Raw genomic sequence first — 16,307 nt, 5'->3', positions numbered from 1 at the left:
CCAAAACATCAGCTGTTTGAATATGTGTGTTGTATGGAATAGTTTACATGATTTTGTATTGATTTTCATCATTACAAAATAAGACATAAATGATGGTTATGTTTTGTCAAATATGCTCTTAAGAATATTTGACATTCATGTAGCTATTTAATTACTGTATGTAATTTCTATCTTGCCCTCAAATTGTTTTCTGTAATTTAGTCTTTTGTGTCAGATATATTATGTGTGTTTTGGTTTCAGACAGCACTATAGATAAGTACTTCAATCAAAATAATAGATAGCTGACTCATTGTGGAAAATTTGAAGGATATACAGTATGATGATTTGCAAATATATTCATCCCTTTATGGTGATGCTCCATTTTGTTGAAGTACAAATGATGCATACACCATTTTCAGTTCAAATCATTTACCATGAATTTTGTTTAGTGTATGAATATATACAATAAGTGTGTGTGTGTGTATATATATATTAACAATTCTGTCCAGGACAGACTTAATTATTGAAGACTGCCAATACTTTGGAGTATTACATTTGGTACTTCACTGTCTTTTCTGTTCCAGTGAACAGATTCCTCACCTAAATGGCTAACTAATGCCCTCTTGTGGCAAGTGTTTTGCTACCCTGACTTGATGCAAAATTATACCACTATTCAAAATTAATCCCAGATCTTCAAGTGTTGTTCTATTTTTAGGTGGTTAAGGTTAATGTATTTGTATTTCCAAATGTCTTAAAATTTGTATGCCTCACTGTAAATAAAAAATGAAATTGTGATTTTGTAATTTCTTCAGCAGTTTAAATAAGTGAATGCTACTTAATGTTATTGATTGAAGTAAATTTTTACTTTGTCACTAGAATATCTATATCTTTGGTGTCAGTAAGGAAAACCTTGCTGTAAAATAATGAGGAGGGAGATGTTAAATGTGTTCTTGTCTAATTAAAGCATCTGGCCTCTCCAGAAGACTATTATGTAATTTCTCTTTAATAAATATAATTGAGATATTATCTTTTCTAAAGTTGCCAAAATTAAAAAATACAACAAAATACATGGGTAAATGATTAAAAAATAAATTAGATCAAAAACAAACTAAATAAAAAATACATAAAACCAATTTAAAAAGCTATAGTTTATTTAAAGCCCTTTTGTGCCTTTTCTCTGCCTGTCTGAGAACAAACAACTGAAATATTGAGTCATTTGATCACATCTCTGCTATTTTGAAACTATTGCAATGTCTAAAAGTCTGCATCACCTTCAAATGATTAAGCTCGACTTTTAAAGTCTTGAGGAAGTAGATCATTCTTGTCCTGTTATGGTCTACTTGGTGAACCTGTGCTTGTTGGTCTAGGAAGGATGTGCTGCAGAAGGCTTTATGAAGCTGCTTGATAAAACTACCACAGTTCACTTTTGAATCCAAACTAAGGTTTTTCTTGCTTCGCTATCTCCCTGCACTTTGAGGAGTGTAGTGAAGTCCCTTGAGGTGCTTTGATGATGCATTATATGTACGCTAATGTTATTATATTTTACATATAATAATGCCGAAAATACGCCTCCCCAAGGCGGCATTACAGTTTGGGAACCACTGCTCTAAGGAAAATGAGGACTGCTGTTTTAAGTATTGCTGGTGGGCCAGTAGGTGGTGGTCTTCCATCTCTAGCAGAATTTCCAAAGCAATGTCCCAGTTTAGTGACATGCTGAAGGAGGTGTCATCCTTCAGATGAGACATTTATCCAATAGTTTAAGGTGCCAGGACTCAGTTGATTAGGTTATTTTAGTTTTGTTCTCTAGTGTGAGGAGACACTGGAATATATTACCTTTTAAGTGAAAGTAGCATGCTACTGTATTTATAGAAGTGTTCTCAGTGCAAACAATCTGCATTCCAAGTCTGGCACATAATTAAAAAAAGTAACTGATCTCCCTTTGGAGGCCTGACTACACTTTACAGGCTCAGGCTTATCTGAATTCAGTTTGGATAAATCACTTAGCAGCCATTTAACCAAGGATTCCCATTCTCTAGTCCTGGGAGCCCAGAAACATTAACTTTAAGAACGAACAAAACTTAGGTACTGTAAGTCTCTGCAAAGGCTTGTGGTGAGCATCACTGCTTTTCTTGAATGGACATCCCCTATGAGCCGTCTCTGGACCTGTGTCACATGATGGAGGACTATTGTGGTCTCATTATTGCAGACTATGACGGTATAAAAGGACTCTCCTACAGGCAGTTCATTTGGTAGTGCAACTTTGTTCCATTCTGTCTCTGAAGTGTGCCGGTGACAAGGTGCATAGTAACAAGTTATGGTGGTCTTGCATTGTGATCATCCTGCCACGATGTACAGTACCCAAAAATGTAGGCAGACAGAGCCAGTCCTGTCACATGACCCCCTAGAGAATCTCTTCTCATTCCTCCTGTAGTTGGTACAGGGTAGGCTATGGTTGAGGCGCAGTGCAGATAGATGTCTGTAAAATTGGTGATTTCAAGGAATTCTTGTGTTTTGGAACTCATATGGTAGGCTGCTGTTAAGTTGGTGCCCCAAGGCCTCAAGATCAGGCTCAGGACAGATGAGACTGGGTCCAAATACTAGCAGTAGAGACCAAGCCATTGAGACTATAGTGAGGTTTTCAAAGACAATAGGAATCTATGAGGTAGACAATGTGTTCAAGTTCAAGTTCAAGGTTACGTTTAGTGTCCACAACCTTTGTTTCGACACTTTCTAAATGTGAAGTGAATGTCATTGAGACTTGTGGGTTTCTCACTGTCCAGGATCCAGGACAGGTTATCCATCTTAGGAGGATTGCTAAAGGATTAAAAACGCAGCTCTATGGAGAATATCAGCAACAATTCTAGTAAAAGAAAGTTACAGTTGTCCCTTTACAGAAAGATATAGAGTAGTCCCTTTAAGCTGGCAAATGGGTGAGGGTACCCCTTTTCAGGAGACCAGGAAAAGAATCAGAGTCCAGGCTACAAAGGTGAAGTTTCGGCAGAAATTAAGGCACGAAGCATGAGAAGAAGAAAAGATTTCTCTCATTTTCTTTCTCTGTCAATTTTGCCTGACGGAGCTCTCTTTATAGCCAGAGAGCAGAAAACAATTCTCATTACCATGCAGCACCCCTCATCCAGCAACCGGGTGACTTCCCATTCTTGCCTTTCTCTTATACAAATAAAATGTATGAATCTTTTTTTAGTAATTTTGTAGATGCCTGCAGTCTGCATTTTATGTCAGAATTACAAGGACATGTTGTTAACAAAAGAAGCATTTTAAAAGCAAACAACTTTTGATAGATACAGAAGCATTTCAAGTCACTTCAGGAAGTACAGGTATAAAGCTACAAGTGTTGATTATGAAGATGTTGAGATTATCATAGTGATATATAAAAAATATATGAAAACAATCCTTCACTAGGCAGCATGTTCGGAAGGTGGGAGAAAACTTGAGCATCTGGAAAAGACACACATTAAAACAGAGAAAGCACACAGAGTAGGTCCACTATAGAACTGATCTCAGGACCCAGGAGCTGTGAGGCAGTGATGCTAACTGCCTTCCAACATGCAACTTGCAAGTTTTTTTGTTATTATTGTCTTTTTTCATATTAATTAAAATACTTTTCTTGAATGCCCTTCCAAAATGTGGAAAATTATGGGAATTCTAAAACTCTATCTGTTTCCTTAGCTTGTTGAGATAGCCTTATGGTAATATTAGAAGTAACAGTAGGGTTCTACTGTGAGACTTGCTGTATAATTGCACAGGGAATCTTAATTGAATCAGTTGGCTTACCCACTATTTCTATAGTTTGCAGGCATCTTTTTTCTAAAAATAAAATCAATATTTTCTATATTCTAGCCCCATTTTACTTAGATTGAATTGTCTCATTCCTTCAGTTGACTGCTAAAAGTTTATACCAGTTTTGAATTGTATTTATTTCCATTAAGATATTATTTTACGTACTTTGAAGTTAATATCCTAACTATGTAGACCACAAGTATTTATTTGATTTTCTTTTGCTTGTGCGAAATTGCCGTTTAAGTGTGTTACACCCAGGCTGGGAGCAGCTTGCGTCCCAGTGTTGCCCCAGTAAAGCAACCTCTCTCTCAGCCTCCTTCCCACCCTGTGTGAACTCCCTCAGGACGCATCTCTCAATCAGGCAATTGAGACTAGTATTCCCTTCTGTGCAGGGAGCCTTCATGTCATATCAGACAGCTTCATTTGAGCCAGCCTTTCTGCTGCATCAAGGCAACCTTTATTCGGCTCAGTATTAGTTTTGACTTCTTCTTTCAAGCCAGCTTCTCCACCACGTCAGGCAGCATTTTCCTGCTCAGTTATTATTCAGTCAACTCCATTTCAATCGGGCTCCTTAAAGGCCCATTCCCTCGCACTTTATCATGCTTGGAGCTCGGCTTGTCATTCACTACGGCCCAGAAATCTCAGCACAACAAAGAAATGAACGGGATACCCTTCCTCTTGCTCATTTTGAAAGTTCCTCTTAGACTAGCCCAACTGCAGGAAAGGTTTTCACAGCAAATAAGAAATTCCAATTAAACACATTTGTGGTAATAAAAGACCCATATCAAGGAAACAGCATGGAAACTTGGACAGTATGCACAGAATAACATTTTTGTTTAAAAGGCTTTGCTGAAATACAATATGGACACCAGTTACAAAATAAACACGTTAAGGAAAAAACATTCTCCTATCTGGAATGTGAATTTCTCACCACTTTTTAGTATATTCTCCATTCTGAAAGCAACATGAGGATCATTCTTTACTTGATTAAATCAAAATTGCATGCACTTTCAAATGTCTTTCTGTGCAGACATGAATGATTCACCCACCACTTTGCAAGATCTTCTCTCAAAAGCTGAACAACAAGAAATGTCAGCTGTGTATAAAAAAAAAGTGCGTCACTCGATGGAAAATAATACTTGACTGGACAATACTGGACTTGCAAAATAATAATCAAAATCATTGGGAATTTTTTTTACTTTTAAATTAGCAGCTTTTTAACTAGTGAGAAGAATGATTTAGTTATCATAATGATTTAGCTGAGCTATAAAATACTGAAAGACAAACATGAAAGAGTAGCAGTGGAAGTAGTAAACTAGTAAAACAATTGTAACAATCACAAGCCCTTGTAGGCAGGAAACAGGACTGCAACCTGTACACCAGGGTACTTCTAAGGACTTCATTACAATGTAGGCATGATGGGAGCCCAGTGTATCAGTATATTGTATATTCACTGTAGGGAAATCCATTTAGTTGTCAGTTGACATGCTTTTTTTAATGAAAAAAAAATATTTACATGAACATGTCTTATATTCTTGAGGAAGGTATTGTAATTCTCACTGCTCTGTGATTCTGCAATGCAATCTTGTCTCAGGAGGAACAATTAAACATGCAATTTTCATAAGCAAGGGCCCTGCTCCATGGAGGGATTTCAGTTTGTTTTCAAAACAGAAAGTAATTCCTTTTACAAGTCTTTATAAATAGAATTATGAAATATGTTTTATTTTTATGTGGAATTGGTTAATCTACTGTAGTTACCAATCATAAAACATTCAAGTATTTTCATGTTACAATGCAAACTCACAGGTCAGAAAATTATATCTGATTGCAAATATGATTGTTTGTGAGAGGTAGTGGAACCGTTGCCGTGAGTTTAGAGCTTTATGTGCCAAAAGGTCTCCTTTTTGCCAGAAGCCATATCACCCTGTAACTCACAACTGGCAGCCCACTGAAGCTAAGCAGGTATGAACCTGCCTGGATGGGAGACCTCCTGAGAAAGCTAATGTTGCTGCTGGAAGAGGGTATTGGGGCCAGTAGGGGGCGCTCACCCTACAGTCTGTGTGTTTCCTAATGCCCCAGTATAGTGATGGGGACACTATACTATAAAAAAGGCACAGTCCTTTGGATAAGATGTCTTGTCATACAAATGACAAAGTTCAGGTGTCTGTGAAGCAGAAGTCTCTTTATTTCATATGGATATGGAAGTCCAGCTTGCAACCAACGGACTTAAAATAAAGTAGCTGAAGATGGTTCTTTATACCTTAAAACAACCCAGTTACTATGACACATTCTAAACAAATGATAAGACAGCAACACATGCCAATTAATTTTATATAAGTTGCAGACTAGACAACAGTTAGTTCTTTTCACGTTCTGGGCATACAGCCATCTTACCAAATACATGCCCTTTATCTTACTCACCAAGGACAGGCAACATCTTTATATATTTGAGCGCAATGCCAACTTCAAGCCACTAGACTGCATAGTTTGCAAAAACAGGAAAAAACAGGAAATGATATTATTATCTCACTTCCCAGGTGTCTCTCTTATCTCTTTAGATGTAAAACCAAGGTCCTGACGCTCTGTGGTAATTAAAAATCCCAGGGTGCTTCTCAAAAAGAGTAGGGGTGTAACCCTGGCATCCTGGCCAAATTTCCCAATGGCCTTTACCAATCATGGCCTCTTAATAATCCCCATCTATGAATTGGTTCCATTACTCTGTTCTCATTCCCACTGATAGCTGATGTGTGGTGAGCATTTTGGGGCACTATGGCTGGCATCACATCACCCAGGTGGATGCTGCACATTGGTGGTGGTGGAGGGGAGTCCCCATTACCCTTAAAGTGTTTTGAGTGGAGTCTCCAGAAAATGCTATATATGTGTAAGCAATTATTATCATTTGCCTGATCCTGAATTTTTTAGCTCTGTCAGCTCTCACGTCAGTTATTGGCACATATTTACTCCGCTATTTCAGGTCATACTAAAGATGTCACAGTGGTGTAGTGGTTAGCAATTCAGTGCTAGGGCTCTGGGTTCAACTCTTGTCAATTCTATCTGCATGGAGCTTGTACTCCCCATGTTTTTGCAGGTTTCCTCCCACAGTCCAAATGCATACTGGTAGGTTAATTGGCTTCAGTAAAAAATTGGCCCTGGTGTGAGTGTGTGCCTGTGGTTGACTGGTGTCCCATCCAGGGTGTAGCCTGCCTTGCACCCTTACCTGCTGGGCTAGGCTCCAGCTTCCCTGTGACCCTGTATTTTATAAAGTGGTTAGAAATTGTATGGATGGATTTCAGGTCACCTGCACTTCATTCCATTTCGAATAATGATTGAGATTTTTTTTTCATCAAGGGAACATTTTATGTTTTTAATTTATACCAGTTATTTAAAAGGTCAAGCTTGTTTCCAATGTAATACATAATTTACAGAAAGTGGAAATTCTTTCAGGGTCTCACTTAAATGAAAGGAAACTAGTGCTTTCCAGGTGCTCCAGTGGTTACTTCCAGAAAGCTGACTTTGGTACTTTTACATCATGTGTCGTCCAGGGAAAATTACTTCATCTTTTGGCACAACCATCCTTTGCATTGCCTGTCTTTAAAATAGTGCTAATATTTCCTTGTAAAAGTAGTGCCTTCCAGCCTCATATGTAAGTACATTGAGACCTCGATTTCTTGTAGCCCTTTTTCTTGAGAGTCATCCATGGTGATCAAACTATTATTCTAAAACAAGTTTTAATTGGCTCATTTGACTTATATGAAGAATGAAATATGTACATGCAGGCTCTAAAACTAATCTGCACATACACAAGGTAAAAAATATTCCAACACAATAATTCATTGCATTTTTTATATAGTAACTGAGGTGTGACAAGACAATATGAGTTATGGGTGCTGTGTTTTTACGATGGTAAGCAAATTAAGTTGATGGTAGTTTAATATGTATTATGGAATAGTGTTTCTAGCAGGAAAAAACAACCTGTGCAGTTTTCAAAACAATTAACTAAATTTCTATAATTCTACTGCAAAACTGTACTGTCAGGAAGATCTGTTTGTTTACATGATGGTTAAGTAGACTCTGTAATCCCTTGTGGTATTATTACGCGAGCTCTGGAGAACTGAAAGAGCACTCTTGTTCAAAAACAAAAACACAGGACTCTACAGACTACAGATCACTATTTACTCACTTATAAACTTTATTTTATAAAACATTTCTCATCAATATATTGAAAAGTATTACAATATACTGCAGTACTGAAAAGAGCAAGAACATGGATAAAACTTAAGTTTAAGTTTTAAGATGAGAGTTATAAACATACATACTGTTCTATCCTTAACTTCTGTTTATTAGTGATTACATTGTCAAAGATCTAATCCCTTCAAATCTAAAACAAAACTTACAGGAAATGACAGCTTTCAAGTTGTTTCTAATACCTAAAAAATGGGAAAAAGCCAAACTTTATTTTCTATTAACCTTAAACTAGATGAGATTTGGAAGATTAAAAATTATAAATATAAACCAGTCTCAATAACATATACAAAAACATACACTTTGTGATTCAACAAAGTCAATTAAATATCACACTTTATTTAAAAGCGAAAGGGATTAACTTAGAAAAAAGATTTAAATTGTTCTTAATATGTGTGCAGCAGAATGAAAGCAACAGAGCAGTGAACAAGCAGGACAATGAAGACTAAATCATCAAAGCATTGAGTGGACAATTCACTCAACTTATCCTCGAGGACTCTTGGCCTTCCCTGAAAAACTATCGGTGACAGAATCTTGGGTATAGACAGAGCAGACCACAGTTGATTAACAGCACAGTATTTTTTACAACTTCAGCTAGAATTGACCTCATGTCAACAAGGTTGATGGTTTGAAATGATGATTTACTTGTTTACAGTACTAATATAAAAACTGACTGTATGTGTAATTGCTTCATAAATATGGTGTCTAGAAATATGACAATAAAGAGCTAAAATGGAACTAACTGAAAAAATATTGATCTATGTTCTGAAAACCATCAATGGTTCACTTATTTTAAATGAATGTTTTTCCCATAAACTACATCCAGTAGTCCTACAGCACATTAAATGTATTTGCCTATAGCAATACCTGCCATAAAATATACACAATCCATGTAATGCAGGTTTTACCCAAAAATGAAACATTAACCTCTTATAAAGTTGAATAAAAACTTAAAATAGAATTGTTTTAAGCCTTTTTATATCAGAAGTGTGTAAAATGTTGATAATTTTGCCAAGTAAGCATTCCCATCAAAGAAAAGATCTACTTTGCTCCAAATAACTCATACCATAATGCAATATAATTGAAAACAACATCTGAAAATACAATCAGTATTTTTTGCAAAAATTAAAATATGAAAAATTGTATCAGTATTAGATATCTCAAAAGCATGTGTAATGTAATCACAGTAATTGCAACATCAGAAATATGAGGTCTGCAGCAGAATTCTCTCATAACAATAGAATGAGAAGACATGAATTTGCTAAACAGCAAATAACCAACTTCCATGTTACATGCAACCATATGATGCAGCTGAATGAATCCTATATTGAGCTTTTGGACAGTCACAGCAGCAATTCACTATTATTGAAAAAGAATGTCATAACTTCTATGAAGTATAGAAGGGGGTTTGTTTAGCATCCTATGGTCCTGGTGCACTTGTTAAACTCTACAGATGGGTGCATAACAAACTAATACTGAGTATCTTATAATTTTTCATGTTTTCATTAATTAATGCAACAGATATAAATGTACACTTACATTTTTTCTTCTTGCCAAAACTAACTTTCAGTCACTTTGTATCAATGGTATTAATACATTTGGATCCAGCTGTAAATTATGTGTGATAACCAAATGTGAAAACAACCATCCATTAACACAGAGACAAACTCTTAAAACACAAAGCAAATTTATTGTCATCCTTCCACTAACCTATTGTACACATCTGAGGGCAGAAAACCTGAAGAACAATCTGCTTACACTCTTAGGCTGGTTTATATGTCATAGCAATCTATTTTTTAAAACTAAATCTGTTTATTTTCAAACAAAAATAGAAAGTCTCTGTCTAAAAATAATTTATTTGTTCTGTACATCTTAAATAATAAAAATGCAGTTTTAAAAAAATTGTATAGTAAAATGTATTTGCATAGGTGTCTACATTTTGTATTAAAACCTCTTATTACATGTTTTTATCTAGGACTAATGTGCAAAGAAAGTATTCTTCCAGCATTCAGTTACAACTGAGTTCGTATCCTCTCTAACCAGGAAAATTCTGGAAGATTTCTGCCACTTCCAGCCAGTTCCTAAAACAAGCTAACCCCTTGTCCCGGATTTGTTTTCGTCCTTTGTCTGTGATGACTTCTCCATTTTCCTTGACAATCACCAGCTTTGGTATCGCAGTAATGTTGTATTTCTTCTTTAAATCACTGCAAGAGAGGAGCAGACATTACGTTAAGAAGAGATGCAGCAAATGTGGCAGTTGTTATAAATAAAATAAAAATAAATGACGTCAAATGTGTTATTGAAGGTGAAATATAGAGATCAGGATCTTCATTTCAAAATTGTATTTTTTTATTTAAATGGACTAGCAAACGGTCTTCCTCTTACACTGAATAAGGGGTACTGGCCCACTCGATTTCTGAATTAACCTAATTCTACTAATAAATCTAATTTATGTCATCTGTGTCTAAAGGCAAGACACTGCAAAGAACAATTTAAATCAGCAATGCATTACGCCTTTTGGAATATGAGAGCTGCAAAATAGGTTGCTTCACCAAGTTTTAAAAAGTATTAGCAGAAGCAACAAACATTGAAGCAGTATCCATAACAGAATCACACTGAACAAATATGACATCATATGCAATAAATAAAAATTATATATAATTAAATACATGTTAATAGTTAGAACCCATAAATGTTTTTAACATAAATCTAGTTATGCAGGTATCAAGCATTACACTGGAAATTATTTATAGTTTTTTATATATAAATTATTTATATATTTTTTAACTCAAAAATATTTTACCATTCCTTTAAAAATACACTTGAAAATGTGAATAAAAGAACCTTTGACATTAAAACTATACAACCAGTGTGCAGTATAGTCCAGTTTCTAAAAATGCCAAAAGTTTTTATGTTATGAAAAATTGTATGTTATGAAAGAGAAAAATAAAGTTGCATTTATATACCTGGGGATTGCTGTACAAACTTTTTCAAATAAAAAGGATAAGATACTTTTTAAAGATGTCACATGATCGTATATTCATTAGTGATATATCAATTTATTATGCATTCAAATACAATGGGGAACAGCATGAACAGATTCTCCATTCTTACAATTCTGTCAGCATAAATTCAACATGAATCTAATGTATGGTGAGTGTTTTTCCCAGTTTTATTTGGTGCATATATTTAGGCAGTACGAACTAGCAATAACAAAGGGGAATAATGAGATAAGATAGATCTGTATAACTGGTTTAAAATAACAATAGCTTACAAGACATTATCCATGACAGTAAACTTGACAGCTGTAAAGAACTCAGATGACATATGATTATTTTATAATTATTTTAAATCATACATAGCAATGGATTTTGCAGCAATATATTTTAAGTAGCCAAAAAAAACCAAATGCATTTGTTCTGATTTCATATTGCAAAATGCATAGACAATTAAGTGAAGAGCTACGTTTATGTTCATTCTTGAATTAACTTTAAGTAGCAAAATAAATATTGATGTACAAGGAAATACTAACAATAATATGTCAATGTGAAAAACATTAAAACAAGTAATTAAAATTTTGGCTATTTTTATACTTAATCTCATTAAGTTTGACTCTTAAACCTCTTACAGACAAGGTCAAAGAGTACATACCTGAGAGTAATTCCTCTGGCACAACCAAAAAATTGAAGAACATTAAATTGTATTACAATTTCACACATACTGTACATTAATAAAATGTACAGCTTAAGTGCCGTAAGTTACCTGTAAACATTGATCACCATGACTGACTAAACTACACCATTTTAACTATTTTAACATACACTAAAAGACAACGATTAGAAGGTCATGCGGAGAAAATGAAGGTTTTGCACACTTAGAGCACACACTATTCTCACGAAAACCCTTTGCAAATAAATTATATTAGCTCTAACATTATTTCATAAAACAGTACTTTCTCATGCTCTTCGTTCAGGACACAAGTAAATGCCAGTCTGCTAGTGAAAGGCACAAAAGCCAGTGTATTCATCCAGCCGTTCTTATTAGAATGGTTAGCCTAAAATACAACAGGTTTAGTTTAAAATAAACTCTGACAAAGAAGAAACAGAAATAACTCGATCGTTAGAATGTATAACTCACCTTGGAACGGAGAGAAATATTCATTTGATTTGATTACTTTAGATTTCCTGAACTATCTCCCACAAAACATTGGGATTGATCAATTCAGACCATATTTTAAAGCGGGTCCTTTAAAAAGAAGCTGTTAACCTTTCAGCGAGGGTTTAAAGACAAAGGCTCCACTGCCTTCTTAACCACACGCCACATAGATACACAGAATGATCAAACCAACAGTGTGATTCGTTTGAAGCGCCCTATATAATCTAAATATGCTGTCTTTGTACAAAATGTATCAATTTGATATTTGTACGAGCTTTCAACCTGGATCTATTACCTTACAAGTTTCTTTACTGATGTTACATAAGGGGCTTATCTTATGTTATGTTATGTGTACTAACACAGTCGTGGTTTCAAGAATGCTTCCATCACATAATGCGGTGACCTGGAAGACCACAATGAACTTACTGCTTGAACTGATCACTCCAGGGCAACGCCAGCCAGTCTCCGTGCATATCGTGCATGTACTCCACCATCTCTTCTAAGGACTTGTCCGAAGAGATGAAGACGATCTCAAACTGGGCTGGTGGGTCGTTTTCCTCTGTCAGCTCCGTGTAGAAATCACACAGGATAGGGGTGAAATCACGGCAAGGGGGGCACCAACCAGCAGAAAAATACAAGCCCACCACCTTATTTCTGAGAGCCTCTTCAGGGTCAATGGCTTCCCCATCTTTATTCATAAGTATCCGACCAGAAAAGACATCCACCATTTTAATCCAGGCTATTATTAGAATACTACCTTCTTTAAATTCCTGAGAAGGATAAATTAACCTTTTAATGATATAACAACTTTTAGTTCAGAATCGATACGGTGGCGTGTTTTCCTTTGTGTAGATTTTCTCTGCCGTAGTAATCGTCCAATGGTTCCTTAAAGTTGAATGTACTCCTTCAGAATAAGCCGCCGAACCTCCTAAAACGATAAACGGGTTGTAAGACGTTTAAGAAAACGAATCAAACATAAATGTTTAACATTCGTTTTCTATATGAAACGATAAGGCATTACAACTCTTCTTCCAGGCACATTTTGTTTTCGGTGTACACTTACAGCTACTGAGCTTAACAAGCTGAGTGAAGCCATAAATAAATCCATCCACTTAAAAAAACGTGTATTCATGCATTTTAAATACCTATTTCTACACATGAACTAAAATAACACTGTAAAGTCGTTACCAAGCTTTAATCATTACTTTCTGGTTATGCTTCGCTATCTCATTCCGGTTTACTTGCAGTTTAATAGCAGTGTCTCAACATCTATTTAAACGTAGACCAAAATATTAAATACAGTTTAAAAACAGCCAGTGAGCGAATCTTTTTAGTGTGACTCGCCATTTACTTACTGTATCAGAGGTGCTTTCTCCAACCCTTTCCGGCTGATGTGTAGCTGAAGAAACCTTAACCTGACAACAAAATCACCCGAATTCATTCTGATTGACTGTTCAGTAAACCAATGAGAAACACATTTTAAAGCGAAGGCGGACCGTTTAGTCAGTTTTCACCAATGAAATGTCCTAAAGGCGAACGAGGCGGAACTGCCAAGGTTACTGTCTCCGAGCCCTGTGTAAGAACTGTACCTGCAACCCCCGGGATTTTTACGCGCCTTGCTGGGAGGGCATTCATTTTTTCCTTTTTATTTCTATATTACAGTTTTAGAATAACACATAATAATGTTCCACAACATAATTCCAAAGCTAGTTCATTGTATAATGCATGTCTGGTGGTCTCTCACTTAAAATTAATTACCTTTCTAAACACCCAGTGAAGCTAAGCGAGGCATGGTCTGGACAGTACACTGTTGTAGCAGGAATGGAAACCTCCAAGGCAATCCAGATTGCTGTTATTTGGGATGAAAAGTCAATATATAAAAAAGGAATTATTAAATAGAAATGGGGAATACTAAAATTCAAAGGGGAAATGTCCTGTACTGTATATTTGGTAAGCAAAGGTTTAAGAGCTCTGGTGAAAAAAGTTACATATAAGTTTTTGGAGTCTAATTTTAAGACATATTAAGTTAGTCTGCACAGAATGAATACCTTAAACATGGTAAAATAGTCTCTTCATCTTGACATGACTTACCACTTTCTGAGTGACCCTCACTTCACCCTCTGCCCCCCTATGACCTAGGATCAACAGAATATTTCGTGCCTATGTGGAAGCTTCAGTATTTAAAACTACTGTTTCAACTTCTGTTTTTGCCAAAGGATATTTTTAAGGATAAGTTTTCATGTTTCTGGGATAAAATGAGAAACATTTCAGTTTATATATGTAAAAACCTGTCTTCTGCAACATACTGTATATATTATTAACATATAGTACAGATATTGTGTTAGGTATATCTTATCTAACACTATTACAGTATACTACACTTTTCTGTCCAAATGGATATTTTTTTCCTGTCTTGCAACAGTGAATGCAAGTATTCTTAAATGAGAGATGAAGTCACTTCTTCTGGATTCAGACCAGGTGTATAAAAATTACTAGTACAAATGAGCATTTTAAAGAATACCTCTTGGGTAAACATGTCGAGTCTAGGAGTTACAATTCACTTTTACATTACATTTCTGAATGGTCATTGACCAACAGCGTCTAATACAAATGCTGGGGAAATTGGGTTCTTTCCACAATTCAAGGAATTGCTGCTTTATTTTGATAGAAATGGACTGCAATTGATTAGTTGTGTATCAACTCTAACACACCAATTTTTAACTTAGAAGTTGATCACAATCATACTTAAGGGCTAATTACTAATAAATGTACCGCCCTATAGTTATAGACTTAATGCAGGTCTTTAGGGTTGGATGAAGCATATTCAGTGCCAGGTTATTTTAATACTACGAATATTAAAATCCAGTATCTAATTATGATATCACACAGGGCTTTAAACTTAAAATCACAGTATTTTACTTGACTTCCTGCACACATTCAAAATACCATTTGGGCACAATTTTTATTTTATTTTCTCCAGTACTTGTGTCAATAAACAGTTCCATGAGATACGTAGATCAATTAACCTCTAATAGTCAAGTGAGTCTGATGGATTCTCCTCAGTTGCAAACACGGTGGGTTTAACCTAAGTAAGGTAAATATCCCCCATTTTAAGACAATGAGATTTTTGTTTTGTAAGATGTGGGATGCACCTCCAGAGAGCCAATGAGGATATAATCATTATGAAAATGCTACCATATTATTAAATGCCTCTAATGCAAAATTATTAAAGACATGGGGGGAGAGACATACAAATGCATGCAAACAACTACCAAATACATTGTATCTAAAATAGGCGATTGGAAAATAGTTATAATACATTGAAAAAGTGACTACACTGTAATATCAAAGAACAAAAACAGCCTTTAAATTTTGTAACCTTAATGAAATATTTAGTTAGTAATAGTTGATTTAACAAATAACATGCAGGTTTACATTTTTGTATTATTTTAATTAATATGTGTTATATTTGTAAAAAATACCTATTTCTAAATACACCATGTTCATATTAATACCATGTAAAAATGCTGAATATAAGTGCTACAAATTTAACCTACTACATGACAAAAAAGCATGAGCAGTTTCACTAACCCTGTAAATATTTATCTCAATAACGTTAGCAAGAACTATAAAAATGCATAAGACACTGAACTTCCAATTGTGCCACCTGTCACCAAATACTAAGGAGATAACTTTCTGCACCAGGAAGAGGTCAATCCTTCCATCTGTTTTCTAACTGCTTTATCCAAGGGTCACAGGGGAGTTAAAGCACTGCCTTGCAGCCCTGGGGTCCAAGATTCAGTTCCTAGGGTGCTATCTGTGTGGAGTTTGTATGTTCTCCCCTGGTTTGTGTGGGTTTCCTTCCACACTCCAAAGACATGCTTGCAGGTTAATTGGCTCCTGAGAAAACTGGCCCTGGTGTAACTGTCTGTATGTTTGTGTCTATGTGTCTAACCTGGAAATGGATGGTTGGATGTTCTTGCTAATAAACTTACACGAGGCAGAAGGTTTGAATAATTTGTCACACTACCTCTAAGAAAAAGAATCAGTTTCATACAAGATAAAACACTAAGTTAAAGAAACAGAAACAGTTTCTTCTCATATTTATCCTTATGTCTTACTGTTATAATGTT

General features: G+C 35.4%; 1 protein-coding gene across 3 annotated transcripts; it reads right to left on the bottom strand.

Annotated features, from left to right (window-relative positions):
- Positions 1-9,689: 9,689 nt before the first annotated feature.
- Positions 9,690-15,505, bottom strand: nxnl2 (nucleoredoxin like 2). Of its 3 annotated transcripts, XM_069187127.1 has the most exons (4): positions 13,933-15,505; positions 13,530-13,589; positions 12,601-13,102; positions 9,690-10,223 (listed from the first exon to the last, which is right to left on the bottom strand). In XM_069187127.1, exons 3-4 carry the CDS (start codon positions 12,900-12,902, stop codon positions 10,055-10,057), a joined length of 471 nt encoding a protein of 156 aa, XP_069043228.1. In that variant the 5' UTR covers positions 12,903-13,102; positions 13,530-13,589; positions 13,933-15,505; the 3' UTR covers positions 9,690-10,054. The 3 variants fall into 3 exon arrangements, with proteins under 3 accessions (XP_069043228.1, XP_069043229.1, XP_006627126.1); XM_069187128.1 differs by lacking the exon at positions 13,530-13,589; XM_006627063.3 differs by lacking the exon at positions 13,933-15,505 and having other exon boundaries at positions 13,530-13,899.
- Between the last annotated feature and the right edge of the window lie 802 nt (positions 15,506-16,307).

Source organism: Lepisosteus oculatus, chromosome 3, assembly GCF_040954835.1.
Source record: "Lepisosteus oculatus isolate fLepOcu1 chromosome 3, fLepOcu1.hap2, whole genome shotgun sequence".
NCBI lineage: Eukaryota > Metazoa > Chordata > Actinopteri > Semionotiformes > Lepisosteidae > Lepisosteus > Lepisosteus oculatus.
The sequence above is the reverse complement of the archived record's forward strand: the minus strand, read 5'-3'. Positions and strand labels throughout refer to the sequence as shown.